This window comes from Cetorhinus maximus, chromosome 9, assembly GCF_964194155.1.
Source record: "Cetorhinus maximus chromosome 9, sCetMax3.hap1.1, whole genome shotgun sequence".
In the NCBI taxonomy this organism is placed as follows: Eukaryota; Metazoa; Chordata; class Chondrichthyes; order Lamniformes; family Cetorhinidae; genus Cetorhinus; species Cetorhinus maximus.
The window spans coordinates 117,754,456-117,775,500 of NC_135887.1; the positions used below are offsets into that span (position 1 = coordinate 117,754,456).

Sequence of the window (21,045 nt, forward strand, 5' to 3'; positions counted from 1 at the left end):
GCCAGGCCTTCATTTAAGCAGGCCGCTGTGTCGCCATTGGACCCGGCTGTCTGCGCATACCGCCGCCACCCAAACATTTCCCCTATCTTCAGGAGTCGTGAAACACACTGGGCGGGCCCACCCACATACAATGGTGGCGCGGACCCGACCGTGGGTGGCAATCAGGTCTGCGCCCACCCCCGACATGGGAAAAATTCTCCCCCATAAAAAATAACATCAAACAATAATGTAAATTAAAGATTACAAAAATGTTTGCACCAATCACTAAAACATTAATTGAAGAAACCAGTTCCAGTCCTTTGTGTTTTAGGTGAGAAATAATCACAGAATCACACAGTGCTGAAGAGGCCTTTCGGCCCATCGAGTCTGCACCGACACGTGAGAAACACCTGACCTACCTACCTAACCCCATATTTACCAACACTTGGCCCATAGCCTTGAATGTTATGACGTGCCAAGTGCTCATCCAGGTACTTTTTAAAGGATGTGAGGCAACCCGCCTCCACCACCCTCCCAGGCAGTGCATTCCAGACCATCACCAACCTCTGGGTCAAAAAGTTTTTCCTCACATCCCCCCCTAAACCTCCTGCCCTTCACCTTGAACTTATGCCCCCTTGTGACTGACCCTTCAACTAAGGGGAGCAGCTGCTCCCTATCCATCCTGTCCCTGCCCCTCATAATCTGGTACACCTCGATCAGGTCGCCCCTCAATCTTTTCTGCTCCAACGAAAATAATCCAAGTCTATCCAACCTCTCTTCATAACTTAAATGTTTCATCCCAGGCAACATCATGGTGAATCTCCTCTGCACCCCCTCCAGTGCAATCACATCCTTCCTATAATGTGGCGACCAGAACTGCACACAGTACTCCAGCTGTGGCCTCACCAAGGTTCTATACAACTCCAATAATATTTCTAGGATTGTGAGAATGCTCCATATTTTAGTAGATAATACTGTAAAAATTGATTTGCTTTATCTACAGAAAGTTTGTTTATGCAAAACAATCCTTATAACAAATTTTGCATAGTTTGTATATCTTAAAGCACAGTGTAACTTTGATATCTCTATATTTAAAGCTCAGCTATGGATTGCTTCCAACTGACAAGATGACCTGAAATACAAAGTTGGGCAAGTAGATTCTAATCATTTCGGTAATGAATTAAATAATCAGAATTCAGGTAGGGTCTTTCTAAATTAACGGAATTCTCCTGTCCTTACTACATATACATATATATAGATTATGTACATATATATATATATAAACAATTCATATCAGGTTCCCATTTCAAAGCATCAGAAGTGATTATGATTCTAAATAGTTTTGTCATAGAGAAGCTCAGAATTTGTACAGCATCGAGGCTAGGTCGGTTTAAAAATAAAATGACTGTAAAGCACATAGACTGACAAGCATTCTCTTATCTTCCAACTATTTTTATCACATGTGTGACACAAGACAAAGGCTATATTGTTAAACTAGTACAGAGAAGGAAGCATCAGGAGAAATACAATTAGGAGTATCATTGTTTTTACATATAAATGATGCATTAATGAGGAAGTGATAAAATTTAAAGTTTACATGTTAAACTGGACAAAAATGTTGTATAAAGGCACAAACCAGTATTAGATAGCACAGATGGGAACCTTGTTGAAAACATTAATCTATTATTATTGATTACTGAACCAGGGATTGCGCAAGTAACATGATACCTTGTCTGTAAGAAGATCAAATTGAGGACAGACTCCAGGAAGTATTTTTTACAAGTTAATCAACAGCTGGCAAGGGTTGATGGGCAGGGTGGTTAAGGCAATAGCACTGAACTTATTTAGGAAACAATTGAATACTGATTTGTAAAGGGAAGATGGCTGGTATTCTTGTGCACCCCCCACTTTTTTTGCTTCACCATTAGTGACTGTGCCTTCAGCTGCCTAGGCCCAAGCTCTGGAATTCCCTCCATAAAAGTCTCTGCCTTTCTGTTCTGCTTTAAGATGCTCCTTAAAACAAACCTTAAACGCAAATGCAAATAGTTGGCGTATTCTGGAGGGATAAGATCGAGTGTGCCAAAGGGCTTCTTCATCTGGCGAGATGAGGTGAAATGTCTTTTTAGAAGTGTTCAGTGATGGTCTGACGCTCACATTAACATTCCTGCCATGTTTGGCTTTCCTCAAGTCAGTAGCTTGCAATATGGATAATAAGGTTAGAAAAAAAGGTTGTAAGTGCCATATTATTTGCTATCCTTTTAAAACGAATATGACAATGTTGTAATTATATAACACAGATGCTTTTTCAGGGAAATGAGCCGAGAAAAAGCACAACCAACAGTTGAGGTGCCACATTTTTATTGAGAGAAACACAAATGCAGTTTGTCATATGACCTTTTGTAAAGAAAAGTTAGTGCGACAAAAGCTTTGCTATAGCAAACCTAACCACCTGTCTTGGGGACATAGTAAAATTTATTGCTGCCTCCAATGTGTATTTAATACATTTTACACTGCTCCCTAGCAACCAGCTCACCAGATAGATAAAGCACACTTTTTTTATTTTATTTAATGGCAATAGTCTCCAAATTCTCCTCAAGACAGCACTTAGCATCCAAACAGGCAAATACGAGTTTTAGGAGTTGATAATTTTAAAACTTTCCATTGAATTTTACAACCATTCCATTTATTGGATATAGTCCGAACAGAAAATTATATCCGCCATTTTCCATAGTTTAAATTTGTTACACTAGTTTCACCTTTGACATATTTCAGAATCTTATTGTTAATTAAGGCTAAAGAGGAAATTCAGCATTGTAGGAGTGACGTACTCGTTTTCTGTGCTTGTGGTACTCAGTTCCAATCTAGCTAACTTGCCATAGGATGATAGATTTGGTCACTTATCAGCAGTTCTAACTGGAGAAAGAGACATTCCCCTCCCCAATCCTTCGAAGTGACAGAATCCTTGCTTACTCATATTACTGTTGAATGATGGATTTCCCTTTGTGTCTAGTCTGCAGAAGTCAAGTGGGGTGCTTATCAATAGGGGTTGATGTATTTTAGCTGTGGCTCTGTTGGTAGTACTTTTGCCTTTGACTCACAAGGTTCTGGCTCAAGTCCCACTCCAGAGCTTGAGTGCAAAAATCAATGCTCCAGTGCAGCACTAAGGAAGTTCTATACTGTTGGAGGTGCTGTCTTTCTGATGAAATGTAAAACCAAGGCCCCATATGCCTGCTCGGGTGGATGTAAAAGATCTCATGGCACTCTTTTGAAACAAAAGCAGAGAAGTTATCGTGGTGTCCTGGCCAATGTTTATCCCTCAATCAACATCACAAAATACAGTCATTTTCACATTGCTGTTTGTGGGGGTTTGCTGAGTGCAAATTAGCTGCCATAGTTCCACATTACAACAGTGACTGCACTTATAAAAGTACTTTATTAGTAAAGCACGTTAAGGTTTCTGGTGGTCATGAAAAGTGCTATATAAATGCAAGTCTTTCTTTATTTCCCTACTAATATTTAAATCAGATACTTTCAGTTGTCTGTGCCAAATAACGCATTCTGTATATTGAATCAAACTGCACAAGACCAGCCAACAACCATTATGCTTGACATTCAAACTGTTTCAACAAAAGATTAGTCAGGTCGTTTCAAGTTAAAACTTTCATGTATACAGCAGTGTAAAATTATCCGATGGTAGGGATGTTTTGTAAACAAAATGCAACAAATAAATATCAGTAACTTAAAAGTAAAGATGCATGAGCGAACTGCACTGGATTTGATCTGCTCTTAAACTAATTAACTAAGACCAAAATTGATGTTTTGAAATTATTCCCAATCAATTCATTGAGGAATATATTCACCTGTTACATAATGCATCTGTGATAATGTAATCTTAACAACTTGAATCGTGTAAAAGCAAAACTCTTTATTGTTACACATGAAATATTAACCTATTTTTTTTTTCAGATGCTTACCACCATAGGAACAGGAATAGCCCATTCAGCCCTTTATGCCAGCACCACCCCTCAATTAGATTGTGGCTGATCTGTATTTTAACTCCACCTACCCTCTTAGTTATGTAACCCCCTAATTCCCTTGCCTAACAAAAATCTATCAATCTCAGTTTTGAAATTTTCAGTTGACCCCCAGCATCAACCTGTTGTGCATTTTAACCATTTTCTATTTCTATTATGTAAGAATAATTATCTTTAAATTGAAAATAAATAGCAACTACTTGTTCCGTGACAAAGTAGCTCTTTCCTACTTTTCAACAGTAATCTGTCCATGCTGTCAACATTTATCAACATTTAAAGCATTAACCTGTCCTGATTTAATATTCTCCCTTCTTAATTTCCCAAGAATGCTAATAACAAGTGACATTGTGATACTGAAATTAAATAATGCTTGTCTGGAGAATATCACTGGATTAAATAATGCTTGTCTGGAGAACATCACTCAGTCACTTCATCATACAGCTCCAATGGGCTGCAGCTATCCGTCTGCAAGGTTTACCTTCATACTAAATGTAATGCACCCACTACTCAAAACACAAAGTAGGAACTCTAATCAAGCACTTTATCCTGATATTGTAACGGTTAACTTAAGTTTCTTGATAACTACAGCTAGGAAACTGCACTGCCTTTTGTAATAAATTATTTTTGGTCAGGCATCGTAAAAACAACCCAAATGCATCATAGGAACAGAAGTTAAATTTTGGGTTATATTCTCTCTAACTAATTTTGGGGACATAGTGCGAGATATTGCCAAATTAAGATGAGAAACAAGATAAAAATCAAAAAAAGTTTTGTCTGAATTTGCAGTGAACATGTAAAGAAAGTGAATATGATGGCAGTATTTCCTCAGATATGTGTGGATATGTTTCAGGGAAAGATAAAGATTTATTCTCCCTGGTCATGTAACCAATAGAATTTAAGTTTATATAGATAAATATAGATGTGATAGATAAAATATTTGAAGCATCTGTCTAGTTCAATTCAAGACAGCTGAAAGAAGATTTTCTTCCTGTGTTGCGAAAACTTAGTTCATAATTCACATGTTTTGAAATATAACTTTTAAGAATATAACTTGTAGGTTGATAGTTAAAGTGTTAGCTGTACATTAAATAGAAACACCTGATTGAGAGACTGATAGCAACCCTGACATGAGTGCAATTCAATAGACCTGGGGTCAGTTCAAATTGTTTGTTTAATGAGGTCATACTTAGAAGAGAGAGGACACATCTTTAGACCTCTTGGTAGAGCCAAGGTGTCTATTGTTATCTCAATAAAAGAAGCCAAAAGCAGATTTGTTAACATGGGGGTTTCTTTGTGGACCTAGGGAGTCTGGAGAGAGGGCAGTTACACTCATTAGAAGTAAAAATTATTCATATGGGTTACAGAATTAAAAAGTTGTGTTGAAAGTAAAATAATTCATTTACATTTCTGTTTGAGCACATCCCAAAGCATGCCACGTTGTCATAGAGATGGGCCATGGGGGTAGAAGGTTCTTTTGTTTAAGCTATCTGGGTATTTGCTCAGAAAGAAGTTTTTCTTTGGTGTGGACTGCAACCCACTGGATTGTGAGAACCAACAGCCTGCACTTTAAGCAGAGAAAATACTAACATAATCATTCACCGCATGGAATGCGGGTGGAGCTCGAGCTCAGTTTTGATTTACTGAAGGAAAAAGCAGCTGCAAGATTTGCCTAGTTTGCAGCTAGAGGAAGAAATCTGCAGTGATTCTCACAGAACCTTGTGGCAGAAAGCAGTCAGCAGAGGTAGCTTGGAAGCTGTGAGAAGGCAGTTGGGTATCTGCAGGCATACAAAACAAGGAGCTTGGGCATCCACAGTCATGAGGTATTAAGTAAAAGTTGGAGGGTCGCTTATCCAAGCTAATAGAAGGATCCCCATAAAATATAACCTCAGAGAATAGCTGGAACATTGAGGAGATTTCGAGCGAATTGTGGAGGGCTGTGGCTTACCCTATGGGTTGGTCCCTAAAGAAATGAAAAAATCTTCTAGATTCTTGGAATGTATATGGGAACTCTTGGGGGTGAAGTAAAAGGTAGAACTTAGTTCATAGCATAACTAGTTATAAACTATAGTGTTATCTTAATATTGCTTGCTTTGGTCATTTTTTTATATACAGTAAAGCTTTTTTCTGTTTAAAAAGTGAAATCTTGTGGTTAATTACTGGGTGTTTGGATTTCTCTTTAAACATTAATGATCTCTAACAGGATTGTAATACCTGTTCTTGAAACTCAGAACAAGGTGTAGTAAAATCGTATAACTGTTAGATTTTGTTAAGTTCCAATGGCTGCTTGACAATAAAGACAGAGACCAAGACTGACTCCTTCAAACACATTTTTATTCCAGTGTATAAAACTTGACCCAGGACTTGTATCACCTGTTTTACCTTTTTATACATACCAAGTGGATACTTAGCTTGTTAACTAATAATTAACATTTAAACTCCTTGAGAGTTAACTGTTTCCTTCCCCAACAGATTTTACAACATCAACTGAGGACATTTGGCCTATTATGTTTGTGCTGGTTCTGTGCTAGTGAAATCCTAAACTAATCCTACTGCCTTAAATTCTCACCTTGAAATAAAAGTAATCACTAACATTGAGCTAATAGAGTGATTAATTTGGCATCTTAAATTTTGCAGGCTTATTTCTACCTAAATTACCTTTTAACAATTTGATTGGCAATTGATTTATTTGCTATGAATCAAATTACCTCAAATGAATTTGAAAAAAGGTCAAGGTACTTAAGTTTGAATATTGTTCACCTGAATTATAGATGAAGATTAAGATGAAGAGGAATAAAAACCAAAGAAAAAAATTATTTTAAAAAATGACTTGATGAAACTTACCCAGAAATGGTCACTAGCATTTTTTGTATTATTTTGCATCATTTAAAATGGATTGAAACTTTGACACTCCAGTTAACCTGCTACTGCTTGAAAGGTATACCATTTGCTATCAAGAACCAAGGTCACATGCATCATCTCAAAGTATATCATTGCTACCCTGAACTCTGACAAGTACCTGCTGTCACCTTGAAAACTGAAGTTTAATGCTAGTTTCAGTGGAACCCAGGTAAGAGAAAATGTCTTTGGACACAAGAACAGGAATAAACCATTTGGCTCATTACTTTCTTGGCATCTTTTTAATTACAATCCTCTCATTCTTCATATCTCTTAATTACCAAGTAAGCATCCAGATCAATTTTAAGCACATTGATAGACTCTGCATCTATGATGTTATGGGACAGAATGAATTCCACATTGTCACAAAATTCTGTGGGAAGATTTTTTTCCCAATGCATTTTGACACTTAGCTTGGATTGTCAATGATGTTTTTAATATGATTCTGAAAAGGAGCTAGAAATGGTCACTAGAATTTTTGTAGTTGTTTTATGTGATCATCTAACTCACCTATTCTTCAGCATCCATATAAGCATTTAAGCTATTGTTGCTGGCTTGTCCCATACCTATTAATAAATACAAAACCATCTCCAAATATAAGGGATGCACTATATTTTTGTAACCAAGAAATTTAAGACAAAAACATCTCAGCAGTAACTTGCATTTATAGCACCTTTAGCGTACAATAACAAAAACTTACATTTATACAGCACTTTTAACATAGTATGAATGTCCAAAGTGCAACACAGGAGCGTTATAGGCCAGAATTTAACACCGAGCCACATAAAGAGATATTAGAGTTGTGACTGAAAGCTTAGCCAAAGACATAGCTGTTAAGGAACATTTTCAAGGAGGAGAGGGGGGTGGAGATGGGGAGAGGTGTAAGGAAGGATTTCCAGAGCTTCAGAACTAGACAGTTAAGGATACAGCCATCAATATGGAGCAAAGGCACTTTACAGAGGCGTACGAAAAAGCAGTAGCAAAATGGTTCAGATGGAAAAAAGAAATTGTGTTTCAGCCACATTACTTTATAATTGATTTTTTAAAATCTTACATTTGCACATATCTTATCATAATTTTCCTAATGTACATCCTGCCTCCACATGTATAGTGAACGCTACCTTTGTGGAGGCACTGGCTTAAAAATGGGGACTGAATTATGTCTGTACAACCTAATCTAATTATTTACATTCCCACTCCAACCATACTTCACCTGAAGTTTACCCTTGGCCTTAGCTCCCATAAGCAATTAATGGGTGATCATGTAGTGTCTAATATTAAGCCTTTCTTGCACCTTCTCCCCATGCACTTTCATCTATGTTCTGAAATGTATTTGGTGACAATGCAAAAGCTGGGAACAGTCGGATAAAGCTTGCTATTATGAATATAAAATGAATTAAGCTTCAACATCATCCAATTATGATAATTGTCACACATTTCTACCAACCAAGGCATAATAGCAGCATTATGGAGAATAACCTTCGAAACTGGGGTTTAATACTGGTTAAAATGTGCCCTTTTCGATATTAAAGGGTTTATCCTTGGTACAATTCAACTCTGGTGCCCACATACCAATCCTTAGAGTGATACAATATTAGAATATTGTTGGATAACATTCTAAAGTTTGTTAGCATAATAAATATCGCTATATAGTAGGGAAAATAGCCGTAAACCAAATATCCAAGTTAAAGGGTAGCTTGTCCCTTATTCCAATTGTTCAGCATTTAAGCCAATTTTTTACGTCGTATCGTGAATATAAATTTCACATTTTGTTTGAAACCCTTTGTTCCAAATGTTATTTGTATAATTTTAGTGGAATTCACTCCGAATCATAATTCGCAAATGAACTATTATCTAGGTTGTACCAAACTGTATGTGAAATTAAAGAATAAACATTGCTGCTTAAATAAAATTTGTTTTTTTAACATCTTATACGAGGCGAAATGAGGTGTTGGAGAGCAGAGGACCAATTTAATCACCCTTTGTCTGAATATTGATCCTTATAGTGCGCATTTAATTTTAATTTCCGTATGAAAATATATAATCGTTCCTTTGGTTTTCAAATAGTACCTAACAGGTTCAAGTACCATCTGATCAAAGAATTTGATGCTGAGACCACTAAGTTGCCTGTGGTGTTTGAATGGCCTTCCTTTCTGTTTGTCTATCTCTCTGTTTCTCTCCACAGTCCAATTGTGCTTGTGTTCTCTTGCTTTAACTTCAAAACAACCTAGTATTTCGGTCGCTTTAATCCAGTGGATGTCAGTGCCGTTAAGTTTTTCTTAAAATTTAAGATACGAAGTTCCTTGCATGCGATGTGTTTCTGAAAATAATAGTTACCTATGAATTCTCCCCAAGTGTACTGGGTAATATTTATCCCTCCCCATGTCGCTGAAAGAGGTTATCTGGCCGTTATCTTGTAGCTGTTTCTGGGTTCCTTGCTGTGGGACTACACTTCAAAAGCACTCCATTAGCTGGAAAGCGCTTTGGGATGCTACGTAAATTCAAGTCTTTGTTTTTGTATTGAAGGCAGCATCGACTGCTTGTAAGGAACACTCAACAATTAATGCAGTTCAACAATGGGGCAGAACTCTGCTCCCCCGGAGGTGTTTTTTTTTTAAATGGTGGGCGAGCGGATTATTTACCTTTTTCTGAATTTAAAACGTCTCATTAAAAGGTATCAAGAGCTCCATCCGCCCCAACACGGACATTTTTGAAATGCAATTTGCTCTGGCTGAAGTTTCACTATTAATTGGAGTGAAACTGAAGTGGAAGAGGGATTGACCTAATGCTTGTTTTTTTTTACTGTCTGTATCATTTATTGAATTATGGTGCTGCATTGTTTAAATCACAGCCAATAAAAATGAAGGGGCACTTCACTTCTACAATACAGATTACAAAAAGTTAAACTGAAATCTACCAAGATTTAAAAAACTGGAGTAAGTGTCATTAGTGCGCTGACGTGTCTCCACTGTGTACACTCTTAAACCACTTAGCATTCACGCGAAACTGGCAGTATTTCTGCACTCTCGTTTCCTAGCCACATTCTACCATCATACTTTTAATATAGGATGTGGTATCAAGAAATGAAGAGCGTACTCGCGAGAGTTCAAAACAGGCAGAATTGAAGATTAAGTGCCCTTGTAGATTCAAGGTCCAACCTGACAACTAGACTCCCTCCTCCTCCTCCAAGAAACCCTATTCCGTTTGGACCCAATTAAGTCTTCGCTCTGGATCTTTAAATGCTTCATACTTCCAATACAGCCAAAATGTAAATGCATGCCAAGGAACAATCGTATGTCAACAGCAGCACCATGATGCAGTAATTATATAACATGAACTAACCTGGGGAGCAAAATGGTATCTATCAGGATCAGTAGTTGTGCTTGTATTGGTATTCAAGGGGTTCTATGAATTTTAAAATGGCCTGTTTCCTAATGTTCAATAGGCCCTTTTGTATAAACTAAGTATAATCTGATCGAAAGCGGGCCACAGAAAGGTGACATTCAGTTGCCGGAGAGCTTCCTGTTCAAGGAAGAATCAAACTTATTACAGGTCGAAAAGAAAACTGGAATTGCTGGAGACAGACAGGTTGGGTAGCATCTGTTGCAAGAGAAGCGAGTTAATGATTCAGCTGATGATCTTTCTGAAAAGTTAAAAAGCTGTTCCTCCACAGACTCTGCCTGACCAGCTGAGCGCTTCCAACATTTTCTGTTTTTATTTCGGATTTCTATTTTCCGCAATATTTTGGATTTTTTTTTAAATTAAAGGTCGAGGCGTGTTTAAGCCTAACACCTTCAATCGGACAGGAATTTTTAGATTTGCAAACACTTAGGGATTAGTTTTCTTCTGTGTAATTTGACCCAATTAATGGAGGCTCCATTATGATATAGAAACAGAGTAAAGGAATAAGCCTTGGCTGGACTGTACTAATTTGGAGCTTAAGTACAGGTGCTTGGACAGTGCTTGGAGAAGCAAGCTTTGTCTAAGTGAGGATGGGGGCATCCAATTTGTCCTAAAATATGCTGTTTTAAAAAAATGCTTATAAAATGCGCAGGGCGCTCAAACTTGAGCACTTTTTGAACTTTATTTGCACTGATTTGAGTTATACTGCTCCTGGTGCAAAATCAAATTGGTGCAAGATGCTCTGTTGGATGGATTTTCATAGCACTTGGTTTCTGTACATCCAAGAATCAGAACAACACCGGACTCCTGAACTACACTGGCTCTTCCACAGAACTTCCGAACTGTTTTGCATGCCTAAAAGCATGGCGGTAGAATTGTGCCTTAATCTGTAATAACCCCACTAATTTCGCCTCTGTTTCTTTGCTGAGTAAATTATGACCGACATGTACCATCTATTATAAGCAAAAGTTTTCCCTGATAAAAAATTTTAAATTTACTCGACACAAATTCCTATTGATGCCTTCCAGTTCTGGAACAGGAGTAAGCCATTCAGCCCCTCGAGTCTGTCCCTCCATTTAATTAGATCATGGCTGACCTGTATCTTAATTAAATCTACCCGTCTTCGTTCTCTCACGCTTAATACCTCTGCCTAACAGGAATCTATCGATCTCAGTTTTGAAATTTTCAGCTGAATTAGCCTCAATGGCTTTTTTGGCGAAAGGAGGTTTCAGATATCTTTACATCCTTGGAAATAATAACTAGATTTACTTAATTGCAAACGTGAGCATTGATACTTACCTGCCCTCTCCCTCAGAGTTTTGGTTCATTATTTACAGGTAAATGAAGAGTAAGAAGGGAAAACTTTTTTTTATATATATAAGTTTGAAGCTTTAGTGCTTGTTCCGCCTATTTTCCTTCGTTTAAATAACTTGGCTCTGTTTCTATCCAATATTATGTGGGATATTGAAGCAACAGCAAGCGACTCGACCTCAGGCTACAAGAATAGATGAATTTAGCTAATGCGTAAAGAACGACATTATTCGTCATTGATAATTTAGGGGTGTCACCCTTCAATCGACATTTTAATACTTGTACAAAATATGTACATTTTTACAAGTTTGCTTTGTTTCTGCTAGTAGCTGTATTCTGTGTAAACAACAAAAAAAATTACAGTGTTTAAGCCAGAACTTAAAAAATGCTACTGCATCTATAACGTGAATATCACCAGTTACATTTATCAATTCACCCATCCAAGAATGATTAAAAGTCTAATGTTGACATGTAAGATCATTTTAGGAACTCCATAATACGTCCATTAACATAGCGTTTATTTTACTTCTTCACTTAAAAATTAAGTCGCTTAAACAGGTAAAGGTAGTTTTTTTTGAAAGTAAGCGATTGGTTCACCATAAATTCCCTCTGAATTTATTGACAAAAAGAAATTAACACAATACTGTGTTTAAAAACAGGCAGGTAGTAACTGAAAAGTATGCTTTGGTATATCTTGACTGAAGCTTTGATATGCAATCGAACATAACCGAAACACTTAATGTTTTAAAACTCTTGATAACCAGTTTAATTTTGTATGAAACATCGTTTTACTTTCACGAGAAATAAAAGTTTGAACGTGACAGCTACCTATATACAAATATCAGAACAATTAGCTTGCACGGAGTAAACGAAGAAAAATAAGAGAGTTGTTGGCTATAATGATGCATGGGTGGATATAAATCATCTCTAGCGTATTCGGGTGAATATAAATGAAATTAACTTTATTATAGAAATCATTCTGGGAGATTTCTAGGGAAGACAAATACTTACATTTCGACATAACAAATTGGATTATATCGATGACACAATCTACCTTTATCTACCAAATTGTCCATTTCCTTGAAGTTCTGTTACCTTTGCACATAAACTTATCTGTCAACGACCTTGGGCGAACCCAAACAGATACAGCTCGCTTATACACAACTAAATTGGCTTCCCTTCCCCCACCCCCACCCCCTCCCCCCGACCCCTCCCACCCCCAAAATAAAATTTAGAGTCATGTAATGGTACGAGTTGGTAACATCAAAGTCCATAAAATCTAGAAATGTAGCGGTAGATGCACTCGATATTGGCCTAACTGGTGGCCGCTATGTTGACCATGACGTCTTGTAATCATTCCATGACCAAAGTGTGTCAAATATCCATCGAGTCTAGTTGTTCTTGGTTTAAACATACAGAAATGCCCATTTACAAGTAATACACCGAGTGAAGAATTTCAGTGGGGGAGGGGGGAAAGAACGTTTTGTTCCGTTGACTTCACACGCCTGGCACCACACAAAGTCCACGTGAGTCTTCTCAAAGTGAGTGTAACGGGCGCAGTCCCAGAACAAAGATACCTTCAGAGTCTCCTCTCAGGAACAAATACTGCTGGGCATCCGACTCTCCAATGTCTCTTTCCGCTCTCCCTTTTACTGCAATCGGGGCCAGTACTGAGACATGTCCGGTTCGCTTCCTGGCACTTGAACAGGTACAGACACTCCAGGGGAAATAAGTCCTGGGAAATCAAATCAAAACCATCATTAAAAAACACACCTACAAAAAAAAAATCATCTTAACCTAACTGCTTTTATTTTGCACGCGATGATTGTTATTTTTCAATCTAATTTTACATCAATAACAATGATGTTGTTCAATGAGATAAATTTGAAATCCTACAAAACAAAATCAGAAGAAAAACAGAAGTATTTATTTATTGCCGGTGAGTGACAATTCCCCAAACAATTTTTAAAAAAAACTTGTTTATTATATGACTTGAGTGCTCCGGTCCTCAGAGGCTTTGGGGATCTTTAATAATGTTTGCTACACTTGTGTTAAAGTTCTGCTATTTTAAGCAGCAGACTCACAACTGACTCCGGCTATTGCAGTTTATTTTGACTCGTCGTTTGACCAGGAATACAGAAACCAAGCAGTCCTGCCTCCCCCCCCCTCGCCTTAACCTCAAGTGCTTATGAAACACATTTTGAGAACTGATGATCCAATTGTCACATTTTGTTCATAAAACGAATTTTTTTTGCAATCCCCAAATTCAAACGACCGCTTAATAAGTTCACAAATGCGTCAAGCACGAAATCTATTAATATTCATTGATGATTAAATATTAATACTTGTTTATGCGTGTTTTTCAAAAAATATTCATTAAGGGAAAAAACTGAGATTTTAAATGGGTTGTAATAAGTGGTTAATAGGAATAATCTTCTTAACAGGGATTGGATCAGTGAGAACTGGGGTGTGCAAAATATTAGTTCACACAAGTGGCCCACTCAAATATGACTGGCGCCGGTATATAAGGCGCTGAAGAATTTTCGATGGGTCTTCTCAGTAGTCTTACCTGTGGATGTGGCCCCCGAGGTGCCCATGGACTGGGGGTTCATATGTGACTGCATATGAGGCGGCGTGTACGTGTCATAACTGCGTCCATTAACTGACGGGCTGTTGGGCAGCATACAGGAGTAAGACGGCGTTTGGCTGGACACTGGCGACTTTTCGAAAAACAAATGGAAAACACAAGATCCGTTTGTGCATGCCGTAGAGAAAGCATTTAATGGCTGTTGATTCTGTTTGCTCTGCTCCATACTTACTTGCATAGACAGGTTGTTTGCCATGCTGAAACTGGGCATCGGTGGCAGTGCGCTGTAAGTGTTTGTAAGGGATGTGTCTGCCCGACCCAGCATTGCACCTGTGGCAAAAGAGGAAACTGGAAACAGAAGAAGCGATACTACGTTAGAGGCAATAATTTGGGACATTGTATCATAATGACAAACCTGTGCATGGATGTAATTTGATTTCACACTGATGGTTTGGTCATTTGGCCATTCCCCGCCAATCGGTTGTCTCTACACCTCCCCCACTGAATGTGGCCAATCCCAGATACATGAGAATGGCCATTCAATCCCTCGAGCCTGTTTTGCCATTCAATCAAATTATGACTGACCTGCTACTTAACTCGGTTTACCAGTCTTTGTCCCAAAACTCGTAATACCCTTACCTAGCAAAGATCTAACAACTTATCAATTTCAATTTTAAAATTGTCAATTGCCCCCCAACCTAGAGCGTGGATGGCTTTCAGGGGATGAATTCCAGATTTCCACGACCCTTTGTGTCAAATCACCCCTGAATTGCCTTGTTCGAATTTTAAGGCTTTATCCTTTTGTTTTGAACATCCCCACCAGGGGAAATAGCGCCTCTCTGTCTGCCATACCAACTGCTTCCATCGTCTTCGTGCTGAAATTTGAACCCATAGTTTCCGTTCCTCCAGTGCTTGACCACCTTTCAGCCACCGGGGCTCTGTGGTTTAACGTGGGGTCTGTCACAGCTTGGTCAGCCTGACCTCACCATCTAAGTGCACCCCAACTGGTGCAGTTGGGCAGTGGTGTGGTCGCAGGAAACGATGGACGATGCTTGTCATCTCCTGACCAGCGATTTTGAAACACCGCCGGATTGGGGAATCACCCGGTTCAACATAGATTAGTAATGCGACTAGGCACTTATCTGACCTGTGGAATTCAGTGTTATAATACCCAAAGGATTTAGCTATTGAACTACGTTGTGGTGGTGGTGGTGGTGGGGGGTGGGGGGAGGGGGGCGGGGGGTTAGTGGCTGGGGAATTGTGGGCAGTGGTTGATCGACTCTCTGACGCATTGACAGTGACACGGTGGATTTAAGCAACATAATTAATTGCATAGAATTTCATTATTCAATATTTATTAATAATCCATCTTCTCCACGTTACACGACCTGATTGTCCGTTCATATTGTCACCCAGACGCAACTGAAGCCAATTACCTTGATAAAAATAAATAAAAATGCCTCTTTTATCAGATAGTCTCTATATTAAGGTAACCCCATCAGTCGCTGTTAAAACAAACTGGGAAAATTCCGGCTGCAAAGGAATGCATCCTATTAGCCCTGACCCAATTAAGACTTCAATTCCACGTAGAACATATTTCTATTCTGATGATGCCCTCGGGGGTCTGGGGACAAATGGGCCTCAAAAGCAGATAACGTTTTTACATGTTCTCTTATTGTAATCACTGCACTTTTCGGTTCTCGGGAAATCATAATTACTAAGTCTCAACACTCAATTTATTACAAATGTGTACATGTCATTCTGTTCATGACGGACATTCAACCTTCACATTAAACGTGCGTTGATTTGCCAATTAATAAAACATTAGCGACAATATATCTGGAAAAAATGCTGGTGGTGTTGAACTTTCCTTCTCTCTTAACTCATTTCTTGCTTTAATGATTTTGCACTACTCTTTCCGGGTTTGTTTTGTAATTGAGTGATTGATCATGTGCTTGTTCCAGTAAGCACCGCTCCCCACCACCACCACCACCACCCCCTCCCCCCCCTCCCCCCACCAGGCCCACCACCCGCCCCCCTCCTCCTCCCCACCCACCCCCTCCTGCCCCACCAACCCAGAGGCAGTTTTGACCGTATTTCTGTTGTGCAATTTGGAATAACCCATGGATATAACCTGGCACATTGTCCTCACCGGGAGTCGTGGGCTGTGGAATGGGTTGATAAACACTGGTGCTGAAGCTGCTGCTGATGGGGATATGACTCGGGGTGTTGCTGGCTTGTCGTCTTTGATTCCTCAGCTTTTCCTCCCGCCTCCATTTTGCTCTTCTGTTGGAAAACCAAACCTGCAAAAAAAAAAGTGGAGTGGGAGACAGGGATAGGTGAATTCATGGCAAACTCGAGGAAAGAAAAGAAAGATTTGCTTTACATAGAGCCTTTCATCATCTCACGGCGTCCCAAAGCCTTTGTAGCCAATGAAGTGTTTATTGAAGTTTAGTCGCTGTTGTAATATAGGAAAAGCGGCAGCCAATTTCCGCACAGAAACCTCCCACACACAGCAAGGTGATGATGAGCAGATAATCTGCTTTGTGGTGTTGGTTTAGGTATAAATATTGGCCAGAACATCGGGATAACCGCCCTGCTCTTCTTTGAAATAGTGCAGGGGGATCTCTTTACAACTGCCTGAAAGGCATTTAAGTTTAAGGTCTCATCCGCAAGACAGCACCTCTGACAGTGTAGCACTTCCTCAGACTGCACTGGAATTTTGGACTCAAATCCGGAGCAGGGCGTGGATCACTTGACTCAGGCCTGACTGCGACCAACTGAGCCACAGCTGACAGAACCAATGTAGCGCTTTTGAAGCGTAGTCACTATCCTAATTTTTTCTTTATTCCTTCACCAGTCATAGGCGTCAGTGGCAAGGCCAGCATTTGTTACCTATCCCTATACTTACTAACTTGCTAGACTATTCAGAGTGTAGTTAAAATTCAGCCACATTGCTATTGCCTTGGCGGGATTTGAACCATTCCAGAGTATTAGCTTGGGCCAATTAATTACTAACCAAGCGACATTACGACTACAGCATCATCGCTGCTGCTACATTGTAATGTAGGAAACACCAATTTGCACACAACATCCCACAAATAGCAATATGATACTTACCATATAATTTTTTTTTGTGATAGTGTTTGAGGGTAATTATTGATCAGGACACCTGGCAAAACTCCCCTACTTATCTTTGAAATAATACCATGGAATATTTTACATCCACCAGAGGGGTCAGACGGGGCTTCGGTTTATTATTGCATCCAACAGATGGTACCGCAGACACTGCACTCACTGCTGCACTGAAGTATGGGCCTAACTTTTGTGCTCAAGTCACTTGTGGACGATTTGAATCCATAGCATTCAGTCTCAGAGTGACTCAACTCCTCTGAATGTGATTTGTGGCACGGTTGCTCTTGCTTTTGAGTCACAAGTTTATAGATTCAAGTACCACTCCAGAGACCTGAACACAAAGATGCAAGACGTCCCATGACACTATTTTGAAGAAGATCAGTGGAGCTACCCCCAGTGTCCTGGCCAATATTTATCCCTCAAGCAACACGACAAAAACAGATAATCTGGTCATTATTTCACTACTGTCTGCCAGACTTTGCTGTGTGCAATTGGCTGCAGTGTTTCCAACATTACAACAACGACTGACTTCAAAAGTGCTACATTGGCTGTAAAGTACTTTGGGACGTCCTGTGATCATGAGAGGTGTTATCTATGGGAAATGCAAGGTTTTGCATCGGCGACTGTACTACCAACTGAGCTGCGCCTGCCTCAAATGCAACAAAACGAAAAGAATATAAAAATCGGTGGAAAGCATTGTGCTTGAAACAATAAAGTAAAAGCAGGGTGTTTCTATGTTTACAAATTTGAGGTCGGATTTCTGCCTTTGCAATATACCTTAATAGGCATTCCAGCTTTGGACGGTATGGGATTGATTGAAATTTCCACTCTATATTCTGGCTCAAGCAGAGAGAAATTCCATTCCTTTGCGCAAATCACCGACAGAAATTGACACGCAGTTCAAAAGTTATTGAAGTCTTAGCCTCAAAAAGTTACCAAATAAAGTCTCGCATTCATCTACCTTATCACCTTGTCTCAGAAACATTCCAAAGAGCTTCAAGTGTTCTTTTTTTTTTCGCAATGCAGCCAGGTTGAGTCACATTCAGAAACACGGCATTGGTTTACCTGTATCCTAGCTTCCGGGAGATCTATTTTGGCCGCTAATCGTTCTCTGGCAAACACGTCAGGATAATGAGTTCTTTCGAATTCTGGAAGAAGAAAGTTCTTTTGTTTGTTTACGGATCTTAACCAAATAAGAAATAGAGAGCTTTTCCAGCAGCTGGAATGCAAGAAGGTGGCATTTCTCTCGTGTCCTTTCTCTTACTTCACTATCTCAGCCTCGCGCACCCATCCTTGCCCTTTCTCGTCCCCTTCCATGCACCCGCCCCTACTCCCTCCCTCCCAATCGCTGGTCCAGTTATTGTTACCTTTCTCCAGGGCCTCGATCTGCTCCTGGGTGAAAGATGTTCTGTTTCTCTGCAGTTTCCTTTTGAGCTGGAGTCTCATTTGTGCTTCGTCTGAATCGTCGCTGTTTGAGTTGATGGAGTTTGTATTTTCACCACCTCCTTCCTGTTGCTGACAGCCATCTGGAGTAATAGCGGAGGAAGCAACAACAAATTAAAGGCATTCGGCTTCTTATACCGACTATAGCGCGAGGTCAATGGGAATGTTAGCCTCAATAACGACTCACAACATAAGTAGCAAATTCTTTCGTAAGTGTGCTCGAATTTCTCAAATGGTTTATATCGAACTAGGCCCAGCCATCTTCAGCTGCTACATCAATGACCTTCCTTCCAACATAAGGTCAGAAGTTCGCTGATGATTGCACAACGTTCAGCACCATTCGCGACTCCTCAGATACTGGAGCAGTCCATGTCCAAATGCAGCAAGACCTGGACAACATCCAGGCTTGGAATGACAAGTAACATTTGCGCCACACAAGTGCCAGGCAATGACCATCTCCAACAAGAGAGAATTTAACCATTTCCCCATGACATTCAATGGCATTACCATCACTGAATCGCCTACTATCAACATCCTGGGGGTTACCATTGACCAGAAACTGAACTTGACCAGTCATATAAATACTGTGGCTACAAGAGCAGGTCAGAGGCTAGGAAGCCTGCAGTGAGTAACTCACTTCCTGACTCCCCAAAGCCTGTACACCATCTACAAGGCACAGGTCAGGAGTGTGATGGAATACTCTCCACTTGCCTGGATGAGTGCAGCTCCAACAACACTCAAGTAGCTTGACACCATCCAGGACAAAGCAGCCTGCTTGATTGGCACCACATCCACAAACATTCACTCTCTCTACCACTGATGCATAGTAGCAGCAGTGTGTACCATCTACAAGATGAACTGCAGGAATTCACCAGGACTCCTTAGGCAGCACCTTCCAAACCCATGGCTGCTACCATCTAGAAGGACAAGGGCAACAGATACATGGGAACACCACCACCTGGAAGTTGCCTTCCAAGCCACTCATCATCCTGACTTGGAAAGATATCGCTGTTCTTTCACTGTCACTGGGTCAAAATCCTGGAACTCCATCCCTAACAGCACTGTGAGTGCAACTACACAACATGGACTGCAGTGGTTCAAGATGACAGCTCACCACCACCTTCCCAAGGGCAACTATGGCTGGGCAATAAATGCCAGCCTAGCCAGCGACACCCACATCCTGTAAATAAATAAAAAAACTGAGTAGCCTGTTCAAGATACAACCGTCCAACCTTAATAGACAATCTTTTCTCCTGTGGTTCCTTGGGTCTACGTTTAAATGTTCAAAAATATCAAAATATTTCAATTTCTTGAAATAATTCATCCCCATTAATTGATTTTGTTATTTCTTTTAATTGTATTTGATTATAATAACCCCCAACACAGGCATTTCTCTCTACCAGCATGGTCTAGTTGGGCCGAATGGCATGTTTCTCTGTGATATATCTATACCATTTTCAGCTAACTAACAAACAAATCGCTGATTGAATTTTCCTTAATGAAAATGACCTGAAATTGAAAGAAAGTAAAGGGTAAATGAAACTTCAATCATCCACAAAGAATACGCCATGTTTCTCGGGCACCAGTATCTTTGTATCAGCGAGTAAACCAGGCGGTATTCTCGCGGGTCAAGAAGCCACCTGATTGCTGAAGTCAGGTGTGAAACCACTTGAAGCAGATAGGTTCGCACCACTTTGTTTGGCACTGGGTGTAGTATCACTGCACATTCAGTGCAAAGTCACCCTTCAAAAATAGCCAAACCATATTGGGCCTTCTAATAGCTAACTAAATTTGGCATAAAATCCTCGTTGATGTTGGGAGGAAGCTGATCTGCATTACATTAAGCGTTCGTGCTGGTTTACTGTTGATCTCAATGGGGGAGGGATAACCACCAATCCAACTCCGTTCTGACCATTGCGTTGTTCAGATACGATGCAAGCAACGACTTGAAAGTGCATCTATAGTCGAAGCGTGAGGCTAGAATTTCCTCTTCACTCCTAGTTATTCCTGGTAATTGGTCTGCTATTCTTATCCAAAGTTTCCTGCCAAGTTACTGTCTAACTTTTTAGGCTGTACATTCCAGAAGTTCGAACTCCAGAATTTCTCCATTCGTTGATTTAACTAGAAGCTCATAATCTTGGCCTCTAGTTGCTAAGCACGGGTGCAATTATATCATCAGTAATAACAGCCTATAATTTTCTTATATTTAGAAGAAACCACTGTTCACTACTTGTGATACATAAGTACTTAAAAAAAAGG

The 21,045-nt window shown here is 39.7% G+C and overlaps 1 protein-coding gene across 9 annotated transcripts in view; it reads right to left on the reverse strand.

Annotated features, from left to right (window-relative positions):
- Positions 1 to 11,857: 11,857 nt before the first annotated feature.
- LOC144684960 (paired box protein Pax-6) overlaps positions 11,858 to 21,045 on the reverse strand; it is a 32,732-nt gene continuing 23,544 nt past the window's right edge. For all 9 annotated transcript variants that reach the window (XM_078549427.1, XM_078549422.1, XM_078549423.1 and 6 more), the window contains 6 exons: positions 18,711 to 18,869; positions 18,409 to 18,491; positions 16,361 to 16,511; positions 14,441 to 14,556; positions 14,191 to 14,341; positions 11,858 to 13,356 (listed from right to left, as the gene is read on the reverse strand). In XM_078549427.1, the coding sequence (XP_078405553.1) occupies positions 13,271 to 13,356; positions 14,191 to 14,341; positions 14,441 to 14,556; positions 16,361 to 16,511; positions 18,409 to 18,491; positions 18,711 to 18,869 (746 nt within the window). In that variant the 3' untranslated portion in view covers positions 11,858 to 13,270. The remainder of the gene's footprint in view (positions 13,357 to 14,190; positions 14,342 to 14,440; positions 14,557 to 16,360; positions 16,512 to 18,408; positions 18,492 to 18,710; positions 18,870 to 21,045) is intronic.